The sequence below is a fragment of the Spea bombifrons genome, chromosome 11, assembly GCF_027358695.1.
Source record: "Spea bombifrons isolate aSpeBom1 chromosome 11, aSpeBom1.2.pri, whole genome shotgun sequence".
Classification (NCBI taxonomy): Eukaryota; Metazoa; Chordata; class Amphibia; order Anura; family Pelobatidae; genus Spea; species Spea bombifrons.
The window spans coordinates 30,078,180-30,099,226 of record NC_071097.1 but is presented as its reverse complement, the minus strand read 5'-3'; the positions used below and the strand labels follow the sequence as shown (position 1 = coordinate 30,099,226).

Below are 21,047 nucleotides of genomic sequence, written 5' to 3'. Positions count from 1 at the left end.
TTTTTTTTTACCGCTTTTACAGAAGATCCAAATGCTTCAGCTTGACAGAGGCTTAATATCATTTTAACAGTGTTCTGAATTGTGCCTTCAGGCAAAATATAGTTTTGTTGCCATAACCAACCTATCCATCTGCCAAACAGATTGGGGCTCTCCTATCGAAGGCATTATGCTTCACTGACATTTCCAAATAGGATTAAAGATTTCGAAACATGCAAATAACCCCGCTGTCTTTAAATCCAGCTCCTTGCCTTCCTAAACATCGTATGAATGATGCAACAAAAAAAAAAAATCCGGTTCGGAATTACAAAAATTTCATGCGTTTGCAATAAAAAGCTATCAGATTAATATACATTGTGTTTTGTTTCTTTTATCGTCCTATTGGCTAGTAACTGTATTTATTGTGTTTTATATACGTATTGACAGGTTACTTGATGCTAGCGTATTCTCAAGACTGCCAGACATATTAAGTGTCAACATGAGTTGTTGGTGATAAGGCTGTTTAATACCCTTTTTTTTTTTTTTTTTTTCTAGCGTTCACAACAGACGGTCTAATAGAAATTTAATTAACAGATTATACTACATTAAAGAAACATTTAGAGGACTCGATGTGACACTTCACTTGCAACACAATTTGTGGCAAGGAAAAAAAAAAATCCTTAAGGAAAAAAAAAACCATAAAAACAGATGGGAGCAGAATTATGGTGGCGACCAATTTAGATTCAACAAACCGTAATTGTTTGAGAAGACCATAATTTAGACCTGAGTATGCACCCTTTTTTTATCATCATTATACATCAAATGACATTATAGAAGATAATTCTGACACATGCTAAACAGTGCTGTAAAGCACAAGAACAGAACATCTTGTAAATCATTTGGTCTAGAATGTTCTTGATTGTGGACAGCTTGGTGTTTCATATGGAAACGGTGGTCCGCTTACTACATTGTCACTCTTGTGTTTTTGCATATTGATGTATTCATAATTATATCCTTATTTTACAGTTTGATGCTGGTGTTTTCAGTAATGTTAAATGCTGGGGACAGTGAATTATGCTATATACAAACCAGGGAACTCATAGTCTTTGGGTGATTTGTAGGTGGCCACCAGTCTCTAGGTTCGCTTTCTTCTTCCTCCGGACAGAGAAATGCCATTTGCTCTCACCCGCTCCTAGCGTACTTAAGGCTGTCTTGCATTAGCCCGACCCCACAGTTGTCTAGCTCCACCCCCAACTAAACCACCCCCAAGAAGAGGGAGCGCTCAACCTACTCTTACCTGAGAAGTTCCCGGTTATGGCCATGTATTCTACCTCCAGCAAGGGACAGTATACATGAAATAAATGTGTATCTTTGGTGCTGGAGCCCACCGTGTGTCATGTGACATTCACATTTGGCCCCTGCTCCCAAACTCCTTTCCATGGATTTTTTTGTTCTTGGTTTTTTCACTTTCCCTCGGAGACCTTTATTAAATGATTCTCCTGTTGGGATACTTGAACTCTCTTGCTTACCAGCATTCTGGGGGATAGATAAGAAATGCGCTTTATTCAGCAACAATCTGGGATAATACAGGTTTGCATTTGTTTTGGTCCAAAAAAACATGTATGCTAGAGGCTGCCCGAGTTCCAAATCTAGACCTCATTGCAATGTTGGTCCGCATCAGTAGATAGAGGATTAGAGACCCTCATTAAAATAGTCACAATTCTACATGCTTCAGAAGTCTGCCCTTGAGAAGAATGTGGAATCATTGCTCTGTCTGTAGACTGTATGGCCTATCTCTGAACGCATTAGCGAGCACCTAGGACTTCAGATGACTTTACTTTTTATCTTTTCCAACTAACAAAAGGTCCGTGTTAATAGCAATTGCTATCTTCCTGCTGTCCCATCCTTATCCAGCTTAAAACAATTGCTAACAGTGGGGCACGATCTTCATAACTTGTAATGGTAAGCCATTGTCTCTGTTGTTGGTGCTCCATTTGTTTTTCTTCAAGCTGAGCGAGGAAATAACTACCCTAGGTTGTAGTATATAGCTCTTCTTTGTGATCGTGGAACGACTTCATGTGTTGACCTGCTAGCGAGCGAAAGCATTTTATGTAACAGCATCCATATTGTGTTTCTGTTCCGTCTGATCACACTGTGACTCGTTGTATATAACCATGTCAGCTCTTTAGGAAGTTTGGGGTTTGCTTCCAGCCGCACGGTTTAATAATATTTCTTGTTAAGAGAAAAATAAAGCTTAATTTCCTTTTGCAGATGGCCTCAGAGAGAGGGGACTGTAATCGGTATGAGATTATATCAGAGCAGAGTACACTTAGACAGGTGCTGTACATCTGTGGGTCTTCTGAACCCCAGGAAATGAAGAGCATGGAACCCCAAAGACTATGCACAAAGGACGATGCTGGATCGTTCTTTATTATTACCACCCTACTTTAGCAATAGTAGGTAGCTTCATAATATATAGTTATTATACATACATGGAATCGGGGGGATAGGAAGCATAAATATATAGATAGATTAGATTTTTCTTATGGAAGACTAGCCTACAAGTGCAGATCTGATCGAGAAGAAAAAGCCACCTGCATGCTTTTAGGTAAACTTATAATTACAAAAAAGTTTGCTGGTATTCAGTGCTAAGCTGTGCAATGGTTAACAATTCTATTAACCAGATGCAGGGGTATCCAATTAAATGGAGACTGCAAACGCAAATGTTTTTTACATTTTCTAGCACCTACTAAAGAAATGTTAGATGCTCGTGTCGTTAACGTTTAAACTAAAATTCTGAAAATATATTTGTAAAAGGAAACTTACTGTTTATCCAGAAAGAAAACAATATTTCCCCACAATTCCAATCCCTATGCCACAGAAATAGATATGTTTGAACCTGGGTGTTGCGTTAAATTCTACCGTGTACGTTACCGTTCTAGCTGTAACATTATTGCAGAAGGGTTTTCTAACAATGAATTAGCCTTTCAAACGTAAACTTGGCCCAGCGAATACAACGATTCGCAATTGTAGCACAGAAGTGATGGGAGTGATAAAGACCTCCGTACGTCTATGAAGATATTCCATGAAAAATCAGCTGTTTCCAGTCATTTACAACAATGTCAATGGACAAAATTTGCCTTTCTTTCAAAACCAAGGACATTTCTATGTGACCCCAAACGTTTAGGTGTGATGGTCAGGTGTCTACATGCTTTTGGTCACAAGATATAAGTTGCTATTACTCGTTTCTAGAGATCCCTGATTGCATTGATGTAGATGAAGGTTAAAAAATAACACTTAAACTAAAATCTGTACCCATGAATACTATGATATATTTCCTCAGCCGCCGTCCTTACTGCCGAGTGTCCGGATATGACGTTATATCCTATGCTCCAGCTATGAAGATACGCGGCGCCCCGGGAACAGCGCGCTATGGAGGCTCTGCCAGCTCAGCGCCGTCCTCTATAGTGTAAATGGGCCGGCTGGGGAGACGAGAGATCCCGCTTACATTCAGCTCGTTGAGCAGCGTAACACCGGCAAAGCCCCGGTTTGGTGCCACCCATCTATTTCTCAGGTTTTTATTAACTGGCATCAGGTATCAGACCAACCCTGAAGGTACTGAAGTAATGAAGCATGTTATGCAAAAATAATTAAATATAAAGTGGAAAGAAATAGTAAATAATTGTAAATGTATACAGATTTTTGATAAATTGGAAATATTTATGTATATTTTATGTATAAGTGCATTGGTCTTTTGTGAAGTGTTTTTTACACTTAATTATGAAATGCCTTAATTATGTTAACCTCATTGTTACAATCAATTAATTAACCCCGTTAAGTGCGTCCAGAACCAGCAACCCAGAGAGTGAGGTGTCATTCCCCGACCTGCTTATTCACTAACCAAGGGACTGTGCATTACACAGAAGTCTGAATGACAAGTCAACGACCAAGAGCTGACATTCTTCTTTAGATCTATAGTACAAGTTGTGGGTAAATAAAATTGTGTTTTAATTGGATTCAATTAAGTTTATTGATTGAGAAGAGTGGTAAGAGTTGCATCATGGATACCAATGGCTTCCTTCTGACCATGCAGTGCTAAAGATGTCATAATTATGAAGAACAATGGCTTGGACTTTTTACAGTGTTTTAAGTACAAAAAGCAGCATTCAAGTGCATCTGAGGGACAGTTCATAGCTTTTACCAGATGAACGTCAGTGCCTGACCTCACAAATACTTTTTTTGGCAGAACGGGAACAAATTCCTACACACACACACACTCCAAATCTTGTACAGAGCCTTCCCAATAGAGTGGATGTTTTAGCTGTAAAAGCAGGTGCCAACTACATATTAATGCCCGTGATTTTGTAACGGGATGTCCAACACGCTCATATAAGCTACTGTTCAAAAGTTTGGGGTCACATTTAAATGGAGAACAAGGACATTTCTAGCTGTAACATAATTGCAAAAGGGTTTTCTAACGCTCGATTAGCCCGTTAAACTTGGATTAGGGAACACAACGTGCCATTGGAACACAGGAGTGATGGGAGTGATAAAGGGCCATTGGAACACAGGAGTGATGGGAGTGATAAAGGGTCTCTGTACGCCTTTGAAGATATTCCATTAAAAATCAGCTGCAAACTTTTGAATGTATTTGTGTGTTAGTATGACTATTGGTTTTTGTACCAGTAATGTATTTTCCTTGAAAGTACTCGGAATTGTGAGTTTTTAGCTGTGAATAATTTTAATTTAAAATCATATGCTCTCATGATCCGTTGGGCATATTTCGGTATAATTTGCTAAATCTATCTGTTAACGGTGTTCACTTATTGATGGATGTCTTGGCTGTGGAAGTTGTAGGGGATTTAAAACCACCTGTTTGCAAGTTTCTTGCTGCTTGTGTAACTGTTTAGGACCGCGGACTTCACTATGGGTCATGAAGGTGTTTCTTATATTTAGCACAATGTGTTGTAAAATTCTCACATGCGCTGGAATGTTGAGCTTAGTGACCTCACTATACGCTATGAAACGCCGACCCTGCGAGCTTCCTCTGCGAGATGAGGTGGCTGTCCGTAAGACATCTAACTGATTAAGATATAAATGATGCAGTACCCCCCAGCCCAGGAGATGCGCGCTCGGATTGACCCCATATAATGATATAATTTACGTCTGCAAATTGATTGCTCAACTCACCAGAGTGCTCCCTGTTTAGTGAATACACCATAGTGATATGACATTCAAGAAACAATTATATAGGACCAACTTAGCCCTTCTTGCAGGAGACATTGGAGTTGGCCCTTCATTTCTGGATTTCGAAACTGAGACCTCCCGCACGCACATGCCTGCAGTAACGCTGAAGGTATGACTATGGCGGTCCGTTTCAGCTCTGGAGCTGCAGCTTCTCCTATAGTTTGGTGAATGATATAAAAGAACTTACAAAGTGCTTTAAGACACATTGTTTGCTGGTTGGGCTGCATGGGACATTGGAGTTTCCCTTTAAAGTGATGACCCCCATACACTTTTTGTTTTTGACAAGTATCCCCTCGCTCTCTCTCGATTTTTATAAGGTTCACTAGCTTATGTTTTAGCCTGGGTCTAAATATAGTAGCCTGATTTATTTTCCAGCTGTGTAATTATTGTTATGCGGGTTGTTAAATCCTAAATGCTTAAGACTATATGCGCGAGACTCACCAAACAGGCATTATTTGATAACCGCCCTGAAAAACAATTATAAGTTTTGGCAAGTTGTAAAGTAACAAACATGTTTTTTTTTTTGCGTGTCTGTGTTAGGTTATAAATTAATTTTAATAGGATAATCCAGATGGTTCATTTGGAAAATGGATTGTCAGATCAGTTGGAAATTAAACTAAATTTATCTGCATCATACTTCAAAGTGAAGTGTTTGGGAATATTGCGCATTAAGTCCGGGCGCATGCAGATGGACCAGCAGGTCACACGTGGGACTAATTGGATTCAGTTTGAAAATAAGTGATTGAATTTTTGGATCAGTGCTCCTTTTCAAACCAACAACGCATGCAGCACATCTAATTCTCTTGCTCGCTCTTTCTCGCTCTTTCTCTTTATCTCCTGTGCTTTCTTTTTCCTTCTTTTACTCTTCTAATCCTATCAGTCTTTCCTTTTTTTTTTTTTCTCTCGTTTTTAATTTTTTTCTTACTTGGCAAAAGGATTCCTGCAAAATAGAACCATTTTTTTTTTAAATTCCCTACTTGAGCATCTTTGATCTGGGAGAATGAAAGATTTTATCCTATAAATATTACATGAGTTTTTCAATTAAATGTGTGGTAAGGGGACTCTAAACTACCATATCTTCCTGGCAGATAGCGAAGTGAATTTATTAAGATTCCTTCGAACCAATGGAGCAGTGATTCAGAGAAGCTCCGCTTTCTTTCCCTTTCTCGAGTCGGCCCTATCCAGAAAAGCTATTTAAGAGGCGGACATTAAGGAGTCTCGGGGGGGGCCTCCCAGCCTTTAACTTCTAAATGTTTAGTAAAGTCATGAATACAGCTTTGTAAATTTATTGTGGTGCCATCTGTTTTCCATGCTGTAACAATGGTGATCAGCGTGCTCTCTGAGGCTATTGTGGTGGTCCCTCCCTTGGTGTCTGACCTTTTTCAGGCTTCGCGGTAGCTCTGAATACTATTGCTGATCCTGCGCAGGTCACAGGGCAGCTGTTCCCAGTTACCCTCATCATGATTACTCTAATGGCTTAATAAAAGGCAATAGCAATGTCACTTGTTTAAACTCCACCTTCATCCTTTGACACATATTGTTACATATAATATTCTGGGCATTTTGTGCCAATAAAAATATTGGTACATCCTTTGCTCCTCTAGTCCATTATTCGGCGCACCTTTACATCAGCCTGATAAGTGATGTTTCTGTATGTTTGGAACATTTTCCAATGTGCATTTGATATTGATAATAATTAACCATTGTTTCTTTTATCTCTGAGAATTAATACCCTGCTTTATTTTCTGAGGTCCCCTGCTTTTTGTTACTTTTGTCGTTTCCCTGGTACTTTTTACTAGACTCTAGCTTCATTACTTCCCCCCCCCCCGAAACAATCTTGATTGAGTCTACCAAATATTTATTTTAACCCAGTAGGCTTGCTGACCCTCGGTGGCTCAAGAAGATGTCTAGGAAGACCATGGTCGAATGTGAAAGCTGGATTTGTTTATTTCATAATATCAAACTGTAAAAAGTGTTTGAATTCAATTATTTTAAGAACGTCGGTAGTTTGAATATAAAATCACTAGAAGGTTTCCCCCAAATTGGAAAGAGTTAAAGATTTATGGGCAAATATTTGTAGGTATACATTGTGGCTTTATGAGATGTCGCCCATTGATATATTGTCCTAACAGTTGTGTTTTTAAAAGGAAATTTCAAATTTACAACTCTGATGTCCATTACAGTCATAATTGTTGGGTAGTAGTTCAGGTTCAAAAGGCGGTAGACATTTCGGGCACCTCCTATATAATCTAGTAGTCGTTGGGCTTCTTTAGTTGCTGTCGCTTTAATATTGGCTAAGTTGACTTTCTACTGGAAATCTTTTTTTTTTTCTTTTCTCAGTCTCCAGACTGTTTTGCTTTTGTAAGGAAGAAGCTGAAATAAGTCTTTTATAGAGACAAAATGAGATGCCACGAGCAGCTATTCCAGATCAATAACACTTTTAAAAAAATAATAACCCAAGCGGTTTTATTTGCTGTAACAATGGAAAGCATGACACTTCCATACATTTAAAGGAACACAAACAAAAAAAACACATTTTTCTTGATATTTTACTTCCAGAGGGCCAGTAATCTTTTAGTTTATTAAACTTTGTTTAAATTCACAGCAGCAGCGTACCCAAATTGGTGCAGTCTATAATATATAGATCTTAATCTTTATTATACGTAATGCATACCTAATATAACTTTATTTAATATTGTAGAGATAAGTAGGATGTTTCCAAAGAATAGTAATGCTGTTTGTATATTTTATTTGTATGATTGAATTGCTCTAATATTTTTTTTATTTGTACCTTTTGAGACATAGTGAACATGCTCAATATATAAACATGTCTGTAAATAGTAATTATTTATGTATTGTATATCAATATTACTAAGAAAATGTGAAGTTACTTAATCTTTCAGGGCCTAAGTGGTCTCTTCTTTAGATGTGATAAGGAAGAGACCTCTGAGGCTTTACGTGGGCCCCGATTGGCCATCTGAGACTCTGGGCAAATGCTGGCCGACATCACCATATACTCACCACCCAGTCTGCTTCTCCAGGGGCAGGTCAGGTGCCGCCGCATGCGACCAGCAGCTGGAAATGCCTGGCCACACGCTATGTGAGCCGGCTTTAGAGTGCCAGGGCCACCTGGCCATCCGGCCCTGACTCTGTGTCTTCAAAAGTTACCTACTTAGGCCAAAGACCCCAGGAAGTAACTTGGCATCTGTTGTGATCCTTTTGGCCAGAACATATTTTAAATTCTTAATCGGGTAAAAAGCAACTTGACTTTTCGAAGGCTTGCTGGACGGCTCGAGTTGCAACATATACTGTCCTTTATAGGAATGTGGTGGGTTTTTTTTTCTCCCACTTAACTCTTTGTGCCATGGGGGTCAGCAATACATTGCAGAGCACATAAAGGCTAAAGACGATAAGTAATTGTATTTGCTTTATCCATTGTTGTGCTACAATGACGCTCTGTGCCTTACTCTTAAAGAAGTAGCTTTTTCTCCCTACTTCTGCACGCAGACAGATACCGGCCGTTAAAGGGATCTCTGCTAAAATACTGTTCATTGATAAATAGGTCCTGTCAGACTTTGAGGTTTTTTTTTCTTCCTTCCCCCATTTGTAACATGGTAAATGGTAGACTTTTGTTTATTCTTCCATTGCTTTTGTCTAAATGTCCACTTACCATCCTAACAATGTAAGCAGCCATAATAAAACCATTGAGCGGAGTTAGACCCTTTGAAAAAGCAGAGTCCCAGCCACCCCCAAAGTTATATTTCTTTAAGTACTTAGGGTTTGTTTTCTGTATTCTTTGCAGACTTAACAGGAACCCCGGGGATTTAAAGGCATGAGAGAGGCCAAGAAATTAACAAAGTGTCTGTCGCCCTTGTTAGCTTTTTCTTTTTATTCAGAAAACCAAGTGAAAACCATCTGGCCTGGCCTGCGATTTTTCCTCCGCCGTGCACCTCTATAGAAGGGACCGCTCACCTGCAGTGAAGGGGATTTCGCTGGGATGCGGGATAAGCCGTAACTCAAATTCTGTCTCTTACGTTGGATACTTTGTAGCTTTTTATTTTTTTTAAGGTGCTGGCCCATTGAGCTGAAGTGTCAGGCAAGGATAACGCGTAGCCTCCTCCTAGGAACCGACAGCTGCCATGTTTTCAGCACCTTGTGAACGGCTGGAGAAATGTCATGGGTTGTTAAATAAAGAATTACTTTGTGGGTTGGCTTCCTTATTACCTTTACATCTGCCCTTTTGACTTTCACGCTAAAACAGTGCTTGTTGTCTTTCTGTACAGGCGCTTTTGTAGCTGAGCTAGAAAGGGGGCTGAATATGGTATATGTGTGGACCTAAATTTCTCTATTTTTATTTATTTATATATCATTTTGGGTTATAATAAAAGACCGGCTTTCCATAACCCAACAAACATATTATTTTATTCAATTACAGATTTGTACTTAACACCTAGAGTAATTTAGTATCTTGTTAAATTGTTCATTTTTATTAGGTTTCCTAATTCTGTTTCCAATCTCCAGCGTTGACGCTGGAAACGATATTTACGCTGTGTCTACGGACTGCTGTTTTATGTTGGACATGCTCCCTCTAGTGGTCAGTCGGGCTCTTAGCAGTATTTCAACTAAGACTAGAGATAATGGAAATAATCAACTTTTGTGTACTCTATAGCTGTAAAACGTCAATCAAACATTCAGGAAATATTGACATGAATAGATTGTAAGCTCACAAGAATAGGACCCTTTTCTCCTGTACTAATATGTCTTAACATCAGTTAATGTTGTCCATTTTAAATTGCCATTGTTAAATATTTTTATGTCCCCTATTGTAACAGCTGACGCTTTATAAATGTAATGTAATCTTGATGTGTTTTCCTTTGTCCCATTCTTTCTTTGGACATGGTGTCATTGGTTGACTTCAAGACTTGTGTTTATGGCTCGTAGGGAAGTTATTTTTTATGACCTTATCATATGACAAACTTTACAAAAACCCACCTGCATCTCTTTCTATTAAATGTACAAATATATACAAATTACAACCAGATGGCATAGGCGCTGATCTGAAAGTAACCAAAACATGCTTATCACAGATTTACAACAGTGTCTTACTTACTGCCAGATCCAAATTCTCAAATCTAAATGTGTTATATATTTTTTTGTTTTTTTGTTTTTATGTGTAGAAAAAACCCTTGTACTGCAATTTGTAGAATCCAACAGTTGTAGGTAATATAATTTACTGCTTAATGAAAGGTGTCCTGTTATAAGAATCCCTTTTAAGTTGAATATATATATATATATAATTTTTTTTAATTTTTTTTTATATAAATGTTTAAACCATTACTGTTCAGACAAAAAACATCTGTACATATTTGCAGATTGTAAACTGGTTTTAGCAGTCTTCCATAACTTTTGTTTTGTATAAATCTGTGCAATTCACTGCTTGCTATGTCCTGTTCACCCATTGTACAGCACTGCGGAATATGATGGCGCTATATAAATTAACATTAGTATCTCAGGCGTGCGTTGCTCTTTCTGCAGTCTAGAGATTATTTTTCCGATAGCCACTAACTTTCGTTTACTCCTGAAAGGTAATTTCTGTGTAGTTATTCATTTTTATCCCTCGTCCCTTTCGATTCATAATACTGGCTGCCTCCGATCTTTACACAGAGGAAGAAGTTTTGGTTTTTTTTTGCCTACAATAAAGTAAGAAATGACCATATTATCATTGATGTATAATTATAAATAAATAGCACAGATTTTTAAACATTGGGATTTTCTTTCTTTGCATCTTCTATCCTCTTAATGCTCCCGGTCTGCCCATGAATTGATGACCGAATAAAGGTGTTACGATATATATTCCAGGGCTCCAGGGATATTTAACACGCTGTCCAAGTGACATGGCATGTTAAAAATTGGCATTCCGAAGAAACTTTGTATGGGTTTAAAATGATGTACCCGCTTATAAGTGAGGACGTCTGAAGTAATCAATCTCTTTTACGGTGTGATCACTTTGGGTTGACAACTAAACGTGTATTGATTAGCAATTACTTTGTTGGTTAATCTTGTGTCATTGACCGCACTTTAAAAATTCCAGTCTTTTAGATTTTTTTTTTTCACCCCAGCAGCGCTAGTAAAATTGAAAACTCTTTCAGAATTATAGGCATCTTTCCAAGAATCATTACAGCACATCAGTATTAGTGTTTTGTTAGCATGTGTGATGTCTTCTAGCAGAAGGCAGGAATCCCATCTCCTGGAATAATGGCCACCAAGAAACTCGTATAAGTAATAGGCTTATTGTGTCCCTACGAAGTCTTTTATCAGCTTTAGCTGCTATAAGCTTCCATCTGACCTTCAATCGAGTCGTCTGCTTTAACTCTGTAAATTCTGGAGGGGGTCAAGTCACGCATTCTGGAATAACATAGCTCTATAAAGGGTTAGTAGTAGCTTCTCGTTTCTACTCCTTACATTAAATTGATTACTTTGACATCCCTTTCTGGCACCAAAAGGGTTAATCCTCATACCTTTTTCTGCCCCGATGCCAAGCTGTTGCCACACCAGTAGCTGACAGACGTATTATGTATCATTTTTGTACTTATCGAGTATCAGAGCTAAAGCCACATATCAGACCCCTGGTGTCATCATGATTATGCACTGTCTAATTATATCGAGGCATCTCCTGCATCATCCGGTCATGATTTAGACGGCTGGGGCAAGATGCCAGCATTCCAGAACGTTCTACTGTAATGCTCCGTCTGACTAGCTGTGGAAACGCAGCCCAGACAGTTTCAAGGGGCAGTCTTATGGGGAGAAAATCCAGCTTTGTATACAGCAATTTAGGTCAACACTGACAAAAATCTTGATTGTACATCTTCCCCCCCCCAATAAACTTTTATCTGCAGACGTGGAGGCCGCCATTGTTGTCAGTCGTGTGATATTTTGGGTGGCTTTCCCGGCTCGGTTGATTCTGAGCTGATTCTTTATGACCATGCTAATGAAGTAAATAATTTTAGTAAAACATCTGATACCTCTCCGTTTATATTTTTCCTTGGGTCACGGCCCGATTTCTGCAGAGCGACAGATAAGCAGGCTGAGCCCTGCCCCGGTGGAGGACACTTTGTAACCCTGTAATACTTTACCCACTTTGAACTCTTCTTGGAACTCGTAATTAGTCTTCAGTGCTACGTAGTATGATTCTTTGTAGAACATGTTCATCTAATCGTAAATAATGCTCGAAGACCAGGCACCTGATGGAGGGGAGGGATAGAGCTTAAGTTTCAATTTAACAGTATTGCTTTATTACTGCAACTCATGACAACTGACTTTGTTATAATTATTATTATTTGCCTGTACAAAAGCAGAATGGGGTTCCTTTTGCTTCTGTCTTTCATTATTAAAATGGCGTTGGATCTCGGTATATGGCCTACCTATGGCAGATTTTATGTTTCTTTCTTGGTAACTCTTACATATAAGTAACGTACCTAGCTGTGCACTTAAACTGAACCAGCACATTGTCTCGTTCCAGACCTACAACAGCTGTGCCAGACTGTGCTTAAACCAGGAAACCGTGTGCTTATCGGGGTCCACCATGAAGACAGAGAGCTGTGTTGTTAAAGTAAGTGACACCATAATCCGTTGATTTAAACTGGATTTAGAGTTCATTTTCCTTTTTTTGTGTTTTTTTTTTGTATTTTTCACCTTTACTGAAAACACACACATATATAATAAAGCGTGTATATGTATATATTACACACACCCCTATGGGTAAAGTAACAGTTTGAAGGATGAGATTTTAAAAGTATTATCATCCTAAAAATACTAAATGATGGTCAAAAGAAAAACTTCAAAAGTAATTTTTGTTTACATTTATACCGCTGCTATCCTCATTCATATATATATATATAATATTTATTTATACACTTATATATATGTATACATGTAAAGTGTAGGACATTTGTTGGATTACAGTGTTCTTGCCTAACCTTCGGTGTATTTGTCTGCCTGCTCGTAAACTCTGAGTGTAAGGGAGCCAGCCAGCCATTTTGCCTCTTTGGAGTGTATTGTACATCCATGTGCCACTGTTGGCTCGACCTTTCTCATTGCGCGCGGATTTAAGTCATGTAATATCTACATATATTAGTTCTGCTCGAGTCAAACCATTTCCATGTCATTTGTCTCTTAATTGTTTAATTTGGAAGTGTTTGCATAATCGGCAGGCCGCGGCTAGAATTTAGGATCTGTGCTCCGCGATCCAACTTCCGCTTTTTATTTAATGAATTTTAATAGCTTAGTTGTTTAGTTTGGAGAATTATATCTACAGGAAGGAAAATATTTCAGTTCAGATTATGCTGAAACAGTGTGATTGTGGCGTGAGAAGCTCCGTGCTGTTTAATGATCGCAGAGTCCTTTTCTCATAAGTGATAGTAAACATTTTCCTGAAGACTTATTGCCAGGCACAAACTATGAAACCATTTCGTTTTTTTAGTATTTGCTTTCCCAGCTTTTATTGGTAATTAAAAAAAAAACAAAAAAAAACACCTTTTTATAGCAGGCTTCTAGTATAATATAATATATTTTTCAGACATGGCAGCATAGTTTACATTTGCAGATATTTTTTTAAGCGTGCTTTTTATTTTATGCCATAATTTTTTTTAAATATATAATATTATGATGGAAATGTAAAATGTACATGTACTAGTGTTATAATTAATCATATTATGCTTTACTTTATTCTAAACTTTGAGTACTTTTTGGACCTACTATGAATCCTGAAGAAGGCTCTTGTCATTGTCTACATTTAAACCAAAACAAATATCAAGAGACACGAGCAACTACACCATAAAATATCTCAAATAATTAAGTGAATATGTAAGAAAAAGGGGTATAGCTGTACATGTCCAGGTGGAGGGAGGCTTTAGTTGAAGGTGAAACCTTTTATTGGGGCAAAATAACAGATGTAGGGTTGCATATCTTTCTGGAATACAGAGGTTTGTAACCATGTTTGTAATGATTTTCACCACCACAAAACACAGTAGATGACAACTGGCTGAACTTTGCAGTATTCAACCGGAACCATCTACAGAATGAGATCGTGAAGCTGGAAAAAGAAAAACAAACAAAAGTAAAAAAAAATAAAATAAAAATACAAACTCCAGTTTAGGCCAAACTCAAAATAAGCGCAACTTTTACCATTATGTCATAAGTTGATTGCAAATGAATTAAAAGTGCTTTAAACCAGCAGCAGGTTTCTGAACTACAGCTCCCTGAAATAAAACAATACCGACATGACCAGATATATCATTATAAAAAATACAATATTTATAGCAAAAGTGTCGGCATTGAGGGCCAGAACCGGGCCAGTCAGCTAGAGTCGCCAGAAAAAAAACAGACACAGGTTTTTCACTGTATTTGAAAGATGAGCAAAAAGATAGTTATAATGTATCAGAGGTAGCCGCAGTTCCTGCTGTATACACGCTACCAAAAGTTTGGGGTCAACTAGAAAGTTTCTTGTTTTTGAAAGAAAATACATTTTTGTCCATTAAAATAACGTGAAATGGATCAGAAATGCAGCCCATATGTTGTTAATGCTGTAAATGACTATTGTAGCTGGAAACAGATGATTTTTGATGGAAAATCTTCATAGGCGTACAGAGGCCTTTATCACTCCCATCACTCCTGTGTTCCAATGACCCTTTATCACTCCTGTGTTCCAATGACCCTTTATCACTCCCATCACTCCTGTGTTCCAATGGCCCTTTAACACTCCCATCACTCCTGTGTTCCAATGGCCCTTTATCACTCCCATCACTCCTGTGTTCCAATGGCCCTTTATCACTCCCATCACTCCTGTGTTCCAATGGCACATTGAGTTCACTAATCCAAGTTTAAAAGGCTAATTGATCGTTAGAAAACCCTTTTGCAATTATGTTACAGCTAGAAATGTCCTTGTTTTCCATGAAAATAGCTAAGTGACCCCAAATTTATGAACGGTAATGTGTGTAGGCCACGTATGCACCTATGTAGCGCTTTTGTAGTTACAACATATTCTAAAGTAAGTATACAGTATGCTTCTTGTTTATTCAGACTTTATATACCCTTAACAGATGTTTAATAATGGAACTGTGATTTACATCCCAAATAGCTCTTTATCACTCACTTATACTTTAAGCCCCCTCCCCATCATACGAGTTCACTGCGAGGTACCAGAAAGTCGCGCACGCATGTGTTTAAAATGTAGGTGTGTACTTTTGTATTCATTTTGGTCCCTAGCGAGTCCATCGGAGAAACGATCCGGGCTGAAGCTGCCTATCCGCAGATAACGGCAGGGGTAACCGCTGATGCGCGTCCGATCACCCGCACTCAGAAGATCGCATGGCTTCTTCAAAAAGTCAAACGATCAATTTGCCTCGTTTTGGCACTGTACTTAATGCACAAACAGTGCGATCTGCGGGGCTGTAATTGCATTGTTAGGGCCAAGAAACAAGCCTTTGCCTCTTCAGCAGACAGCTGGCAGGGAGAGAGGCATGTTGTTAGGAAAGAGAGAGGCAAGGCAAATAAAATTACTGCTAACGCTCAGAGATCGGCAGGAGCCCTACTTGCCTAATCTTACCGGTGGGAGCAAGCGGCTGTTGTAATCCAATTATAGCAGCATAAGCAATTTGTTAGACACTCCGCATAATGTAACAATTTCCCAATAAACTCTGACTTGTAATAACGTCGGCAAGAGCCCACATAAATCTGCCCGAATGGTGGGGGCTGGAGTATCCGGCTGGGGGCTTGTAATTGGCATCATCAGCACATTTTCTAGTGCAGTCTTTTAGTGCGGCGTTTTTACAGCGCTTGTCAAAGTGCACCCTTTAACCCTTTCGCTGATGGAAAGGCTTTTCGGCGTGCTGCATGGGAATGTATAATTGTTTAGCCTAATAGTAGGCATCAACACTCCTCCATATTTATTTATTTATTATTATTATTTCTTTTTGTATCGGCAGCCCAGAGAACTCTTTTTTTTTTTTTCCCCAAAAAATGTTTTGAAAATTATATATATACGTAATGTTTGATGGCCTATTTCTGAAAAATGCTATTAAACTGATGTTTGCATCGGGACCCATGGTAACAGTGTTTCTGATCCAAACTTCTGCTAAACTTTATGGTTATCGAGCCAGAGGGAAAAAAGAGTCTGGTTCTGTACCTATACATTAACCCCTGCAACGTGTGTTAATCTGTTGGCTTTGGTTACCTAAAGTATCTTTTGTATCTTTTGACTGCATTCTATACTCACATCTCAGAAAGTTAGTTATTTATTCAGCTTAGTTCTTGGTTTATACCATTAGATTGTAAGCTTGCGAACCGAGCTCTCTCTACCTAATGCGTCGGTTCGCCTTAATCTGTGAGTTCTAGTTTTGTCAGACCCTTTAAATGTATGGGCTGTAATAAACAATACATTTATTGACACCGCTGTAGAAATAGAAGCAGCTAATAATAATTTATCATTCGTTTTTAGGGGGTGCTGACCCTTTCAGTGCCGGATAGTTTTTGCATGTAGTTGTTAATCCCCCCTACCCCCCACCCTGTTCCATTCTTGCAGCTACATTTTCAGTTTTATGCTCTTAGTTTTCTTTATTTAGCTGCTATTCTGATGTTAAACATCGAGATGAAGAAGCCACACTGTCACTGCGATTATGATCGTAATAAATTATATTTTAATGCACGATCAGAAGAGAAATCTCCGGTTTACTATGGGCACATTAGCGGGCGGTCGTGCCCCTGTTAAAAGCAGTCTTTGTCTTTTCTGTAACTAATGACTGTTTCTCATTGTTCTGACAGCGAGCCGCGTGTGTTATTTTCTCCTGATATTGTAATAATAATGAGAGCAAATTAGAACAATCCGTTTACACTGATAGCTCTTGATTGGAGACTAGAAGCAATATGGCAAAAGGCAATCCATCTTCTGGATCCTGTCACATTAACTTCAGCTCGGAGAAAGGTTCAGGCGGGGGCATCGAGATCCTGCCCAATCAGAAGGCAGAAATTAATGAGGGCAGTATTGTTCTGTGATCAACCTTTTAATTAGCAAGACAGGAGATAGAGGGAATGTTATCAAACCCCAGCTGCCAACTGCCATTCATGCTTTCGGAAAGAAAAAGAAGGGAGAGGCGGAAGAAAAAAAAAATCCATTGGATGGAAATGACATGCTTTGTCTGCTAGCAGCGCCTAAATCTGTTTCTGATTTGGCAGATACTATATATGTCTGCTGAGTATCACATATTGCCCATGCTAATGAGCAGGAGCCTTTCTGTTCTCGTGGACACAATAACATCTTCATCCCCAAGACATTTGGACAGTGGCATAGATATATATATTTTTTTATCATTATTTTTTTTTCCTCGTAGCAATGAAACAAACGATCAACTTACTAAAGGTTCCTTCAAACCAAACAGCTTTTTACCCAGCTGGTTGTGTTTTTGCGAAAATGCTCTTTTTTTACTTTAATAACGCTGGCAGAGTGTTTAGTACATTAGCATTTTAATAGATGAATAAAAATTGGCTTATTAAAAAGGTTGCTTCAGACGTAACATTTGGAAGCCGCTTGGAATTTAACCCATTTTTTTTGTCCCTCTTTTCTTTCTTGGTGACAGTAGAGCACGTTAGGTGGCTTAACTTGTTGTTCCGCAATAATTTTCAAGAGTCTTTTTTTGAGCGCTTTTGTGAGATTTTAGAACATGGAACAGCTATAGAAGAAGCTACATTGGTGTTTTTGAGTAAACGTGGCTGACGTTCATGCACAATTCGTGTTTGAGCATAATGTAGGGTAGTGGCTTTGTTGTCTTCAAGGAATACATGGATGGGTTTATGAGGAACGTCACCTAAGCAGCTTTTAGTATCCTGACGATTCTGCTCTATTGTTTATTGATGGATTGTTTTAGATATATAGAAACATATAATTTGATGGCAGATCAGAACCGTTCTGGTCCGCCTATTCTTCCTGTAAAGACCCAAACATTAATCAGTCCTTGGTCTTGTCTTATACTTAGTTTAGCTTTATGTGTGTGTGTGTGTGTGTGTGTATACCGGTATATCTATATATATATATATCTATATAGATATAGATATAGATATATATAGATATATATAGATTCTCCATCTTGTTTAATGGAGGCTTCATTTAGTGGCATATGGGAACAGAACAAGCATAAGTGATGATTTCCCTCCCAGCTCTTTGCTCCTCTTTGTAAAGAGATGGTCCAAATCCAATCGTCTTCCACCTAAGAATAGAATTAAGCTAATGGGGAGGAATAATTATGCAAATTCCTCCCACTGTTCCCACCTAGTTGCTATCACTGATGGTATTCTGGTCCTCTGCGTTAAGCTTTTGTTTTTCCAGCACCTTATCTCGCTGTTAGGGGATGGCAGTTCTTCTTCATATGTGCTATATTAGTGCTGGCTTCACACAATATCTTTCTCAAAGTACTATTTTATTTGAACCAGTCGCGGCTAAAATCTAGAGGTACAAACACATGGCGTTTGCTCACATTTATAGATAAAGCACTTGGTGTAATATATATTTTGTTGAAGTCTGACTAAAAGGGAATATTCTAGACTAGTGTGATCCATTTGTATTATATGTTATGATGCAGAAGCTCAGGTTGGGCAGGTGGCAGACAATACACTGCTGGATATGGGATTATTCTATTAGCTTAGAAGCTATCCCAAAAAAAAATCAAGCTTGTGGACTGCCAGTTGGATGCATTCTGCTAAATAATTATGGGACTTTACCTAAACATTGCTATAGATAGTCCGTCCTACGCTGTTATGAATAAAAAAACAAAAACAAATTAGAGCTGAAACAACGAATCGATAAAATCGATAATAATCGATAACGGAAATCATCGATAACGATTTCCGTTATCGATTAATCGAGTGATCAATTCGTTGTTGGAGCACTCGGCTCCTTTTACTTACCTCCGCGAGCGTTCCCCGCTTCTGCTACACGCTCTGCAGTCTCCGCCTTCTTTTAGCTACGTGACGGATGTGACGCGTTCCGGAGGTAAGTATTCTTCATGTCTATGTGCACGGATCGCACAGAGCCACTCGCACAGAGCGATTCGCTCTGTGCGAGTGGCTCCATTCGCACAGAGCGGTTCGCTCTGTGCGAGTGGCTCCATTCGCACAGAGCGGTTCGCTCTGTGCGAGTGGCTCCATTCGCACAGAGCGGTTCGTGAGTGCGAGTGGCTCCATTCGCACAGAGCGGTTCGTGAGTGCGAGTGGCTCCATTCGCACAGAGCGGTTCGTGAGTGTGGGTGCAGGGCAGAGTGGGGGTGGGGGTGCAGGGCAGAGTGGGGGTGGGGGTGCAGGGCAGAGTGGGGGTGGGGGGTGCAGGGCAGGAGACTGGGTGCAGGGCAGAGTGGGGGTGGGGATGCAGGGTGTGAGTGTGGGTGCAGAGCAGAGTGGGAGACTGGGTGCAGGGCAGAGTGGGGGTGGGGATGCAGGGCAGGGTGTGAGTGTGGGTGCAGGGCAGAGTGGGTGCAGGGCAGAGTGTGGGGGCAGGGCAGAATGTGGGGGCAGGGCTGGGTGCAGGGCAGAGTTAGAGACTGGGTGCAGGGGCACAGTGCAAAGTGCTGGGTGCAAAGTGCCAGTGCTGGGTGCAAAGTGCCAGGGCTGGGTGCAAAGTGCTGGGTGCAAAGTGCCAGGGCTGGGTGCAAAGTGCAAAGTGCTGGTGCAAAGTGCTGAATGCTGGGTGCAAAGTGCTGGATGCAAAGTGCCAGGGCTGGGGCAAAGTGCTGGGTGCAAAGTGCTGGGTGCAAAGTGCCAGGGCTGGGTGCAAAGTGCTGGGTGCAAAGTGCTGGGTGCAAAGTGCTGGGTGCAAAGTGCAAAGTGCTGGGGCAAAGTTTCTTGAACAGTAATAGTCCACCTCTTTTCAGAATGTTTGGGGTTATTTTGTTTCATAAATATTGTGTTTGGGTTCTTGTACTTTGAAAATATTGTTTTTTATTACATCATAACAAAATAAGAATGTTAATGTAAATTTTAAGTTGTTTTTTAACATCCAGTTCATTAAATTCTTTTAAATAAACGAAAAATTTGCATATTGTTTTTTTTATCCGATTAATCGATTAATCGAAAAAATAATCGGCCGATTAATCGATTATTAAAATAATCGTTAGTTGCAGCCCTAAAACAAATCAACCTTGTCTTCAATATCGTGTAGACAGTTGTCGTCGTCTGCACCCGTAAAACATTTTTAGGTCGTGTTTTAAACACCCATAAATGTATGAAATTGTTATGTATGTGCAGATCAAAATCGATTGCATCAATCACTTTTTGGTTATCTTCCTAAATTGACTTTGTTGGATTGAAAAAATAGACTGATGTAATGAAGTTTCGGAAACTGGCTGGTCTACACCTAAGATGCATTTGCTCCTTTATATAGACCATTTTATAGAAAGCCCAATAAGATCAGGATTCTGAATGTTCTTCCCGGTTAATGACGCTGCACCGTGTTGTGAACACCTAGAACAGAGTTGGGTCCCATCACTCCCATGGGGTGACATTCAATACATTGCCCAGTCTACTCCTCACTTGTAATCTGCCAAAGGTTTTGTTGAATCCGCATTTGGACATAGAGCATAGCTGAGTGCAGAATGATATTGCTTGGAAACTTGCTCCTTGGAGAATATGTTCCAGTGTAGTACGATTAAGAGCAGTAGAGCTCTGTATTGATCATTTCATTGATCGTTTGGACGCAAAGGCTGTTGTGCTCAAGTCTGACACTTCAAGTAAAGGAGGCCGGAGATACTGGCTGTTACTGGCGCAGACTTCCATAATACATGGCT

General features: G+C 39.4%; 1 protein-coding gene across 1 annotated transcript in view; it reads left to right on the top strand.

Moving 5' to 3' along the window:
- Positions 1–21,047, top strand: part of BTRC (beta-transducin repeat containing E3 ubiquitin protein ligase) — a 73,838-nt gene that overhangs the window by 23,967 nt on the left and 28,824 nt on the right. The window contains exon 2 of the mRNA XM_053451340.1: positions 12,743–12,832. Within this exon, the coding sequence (XP_053307315.1) occupies positions 12,743–12,832 (90 nt within the window). The remainder of the gene's footprint in view (positions 1–12,742; positions 12,833–21,047) is intronic.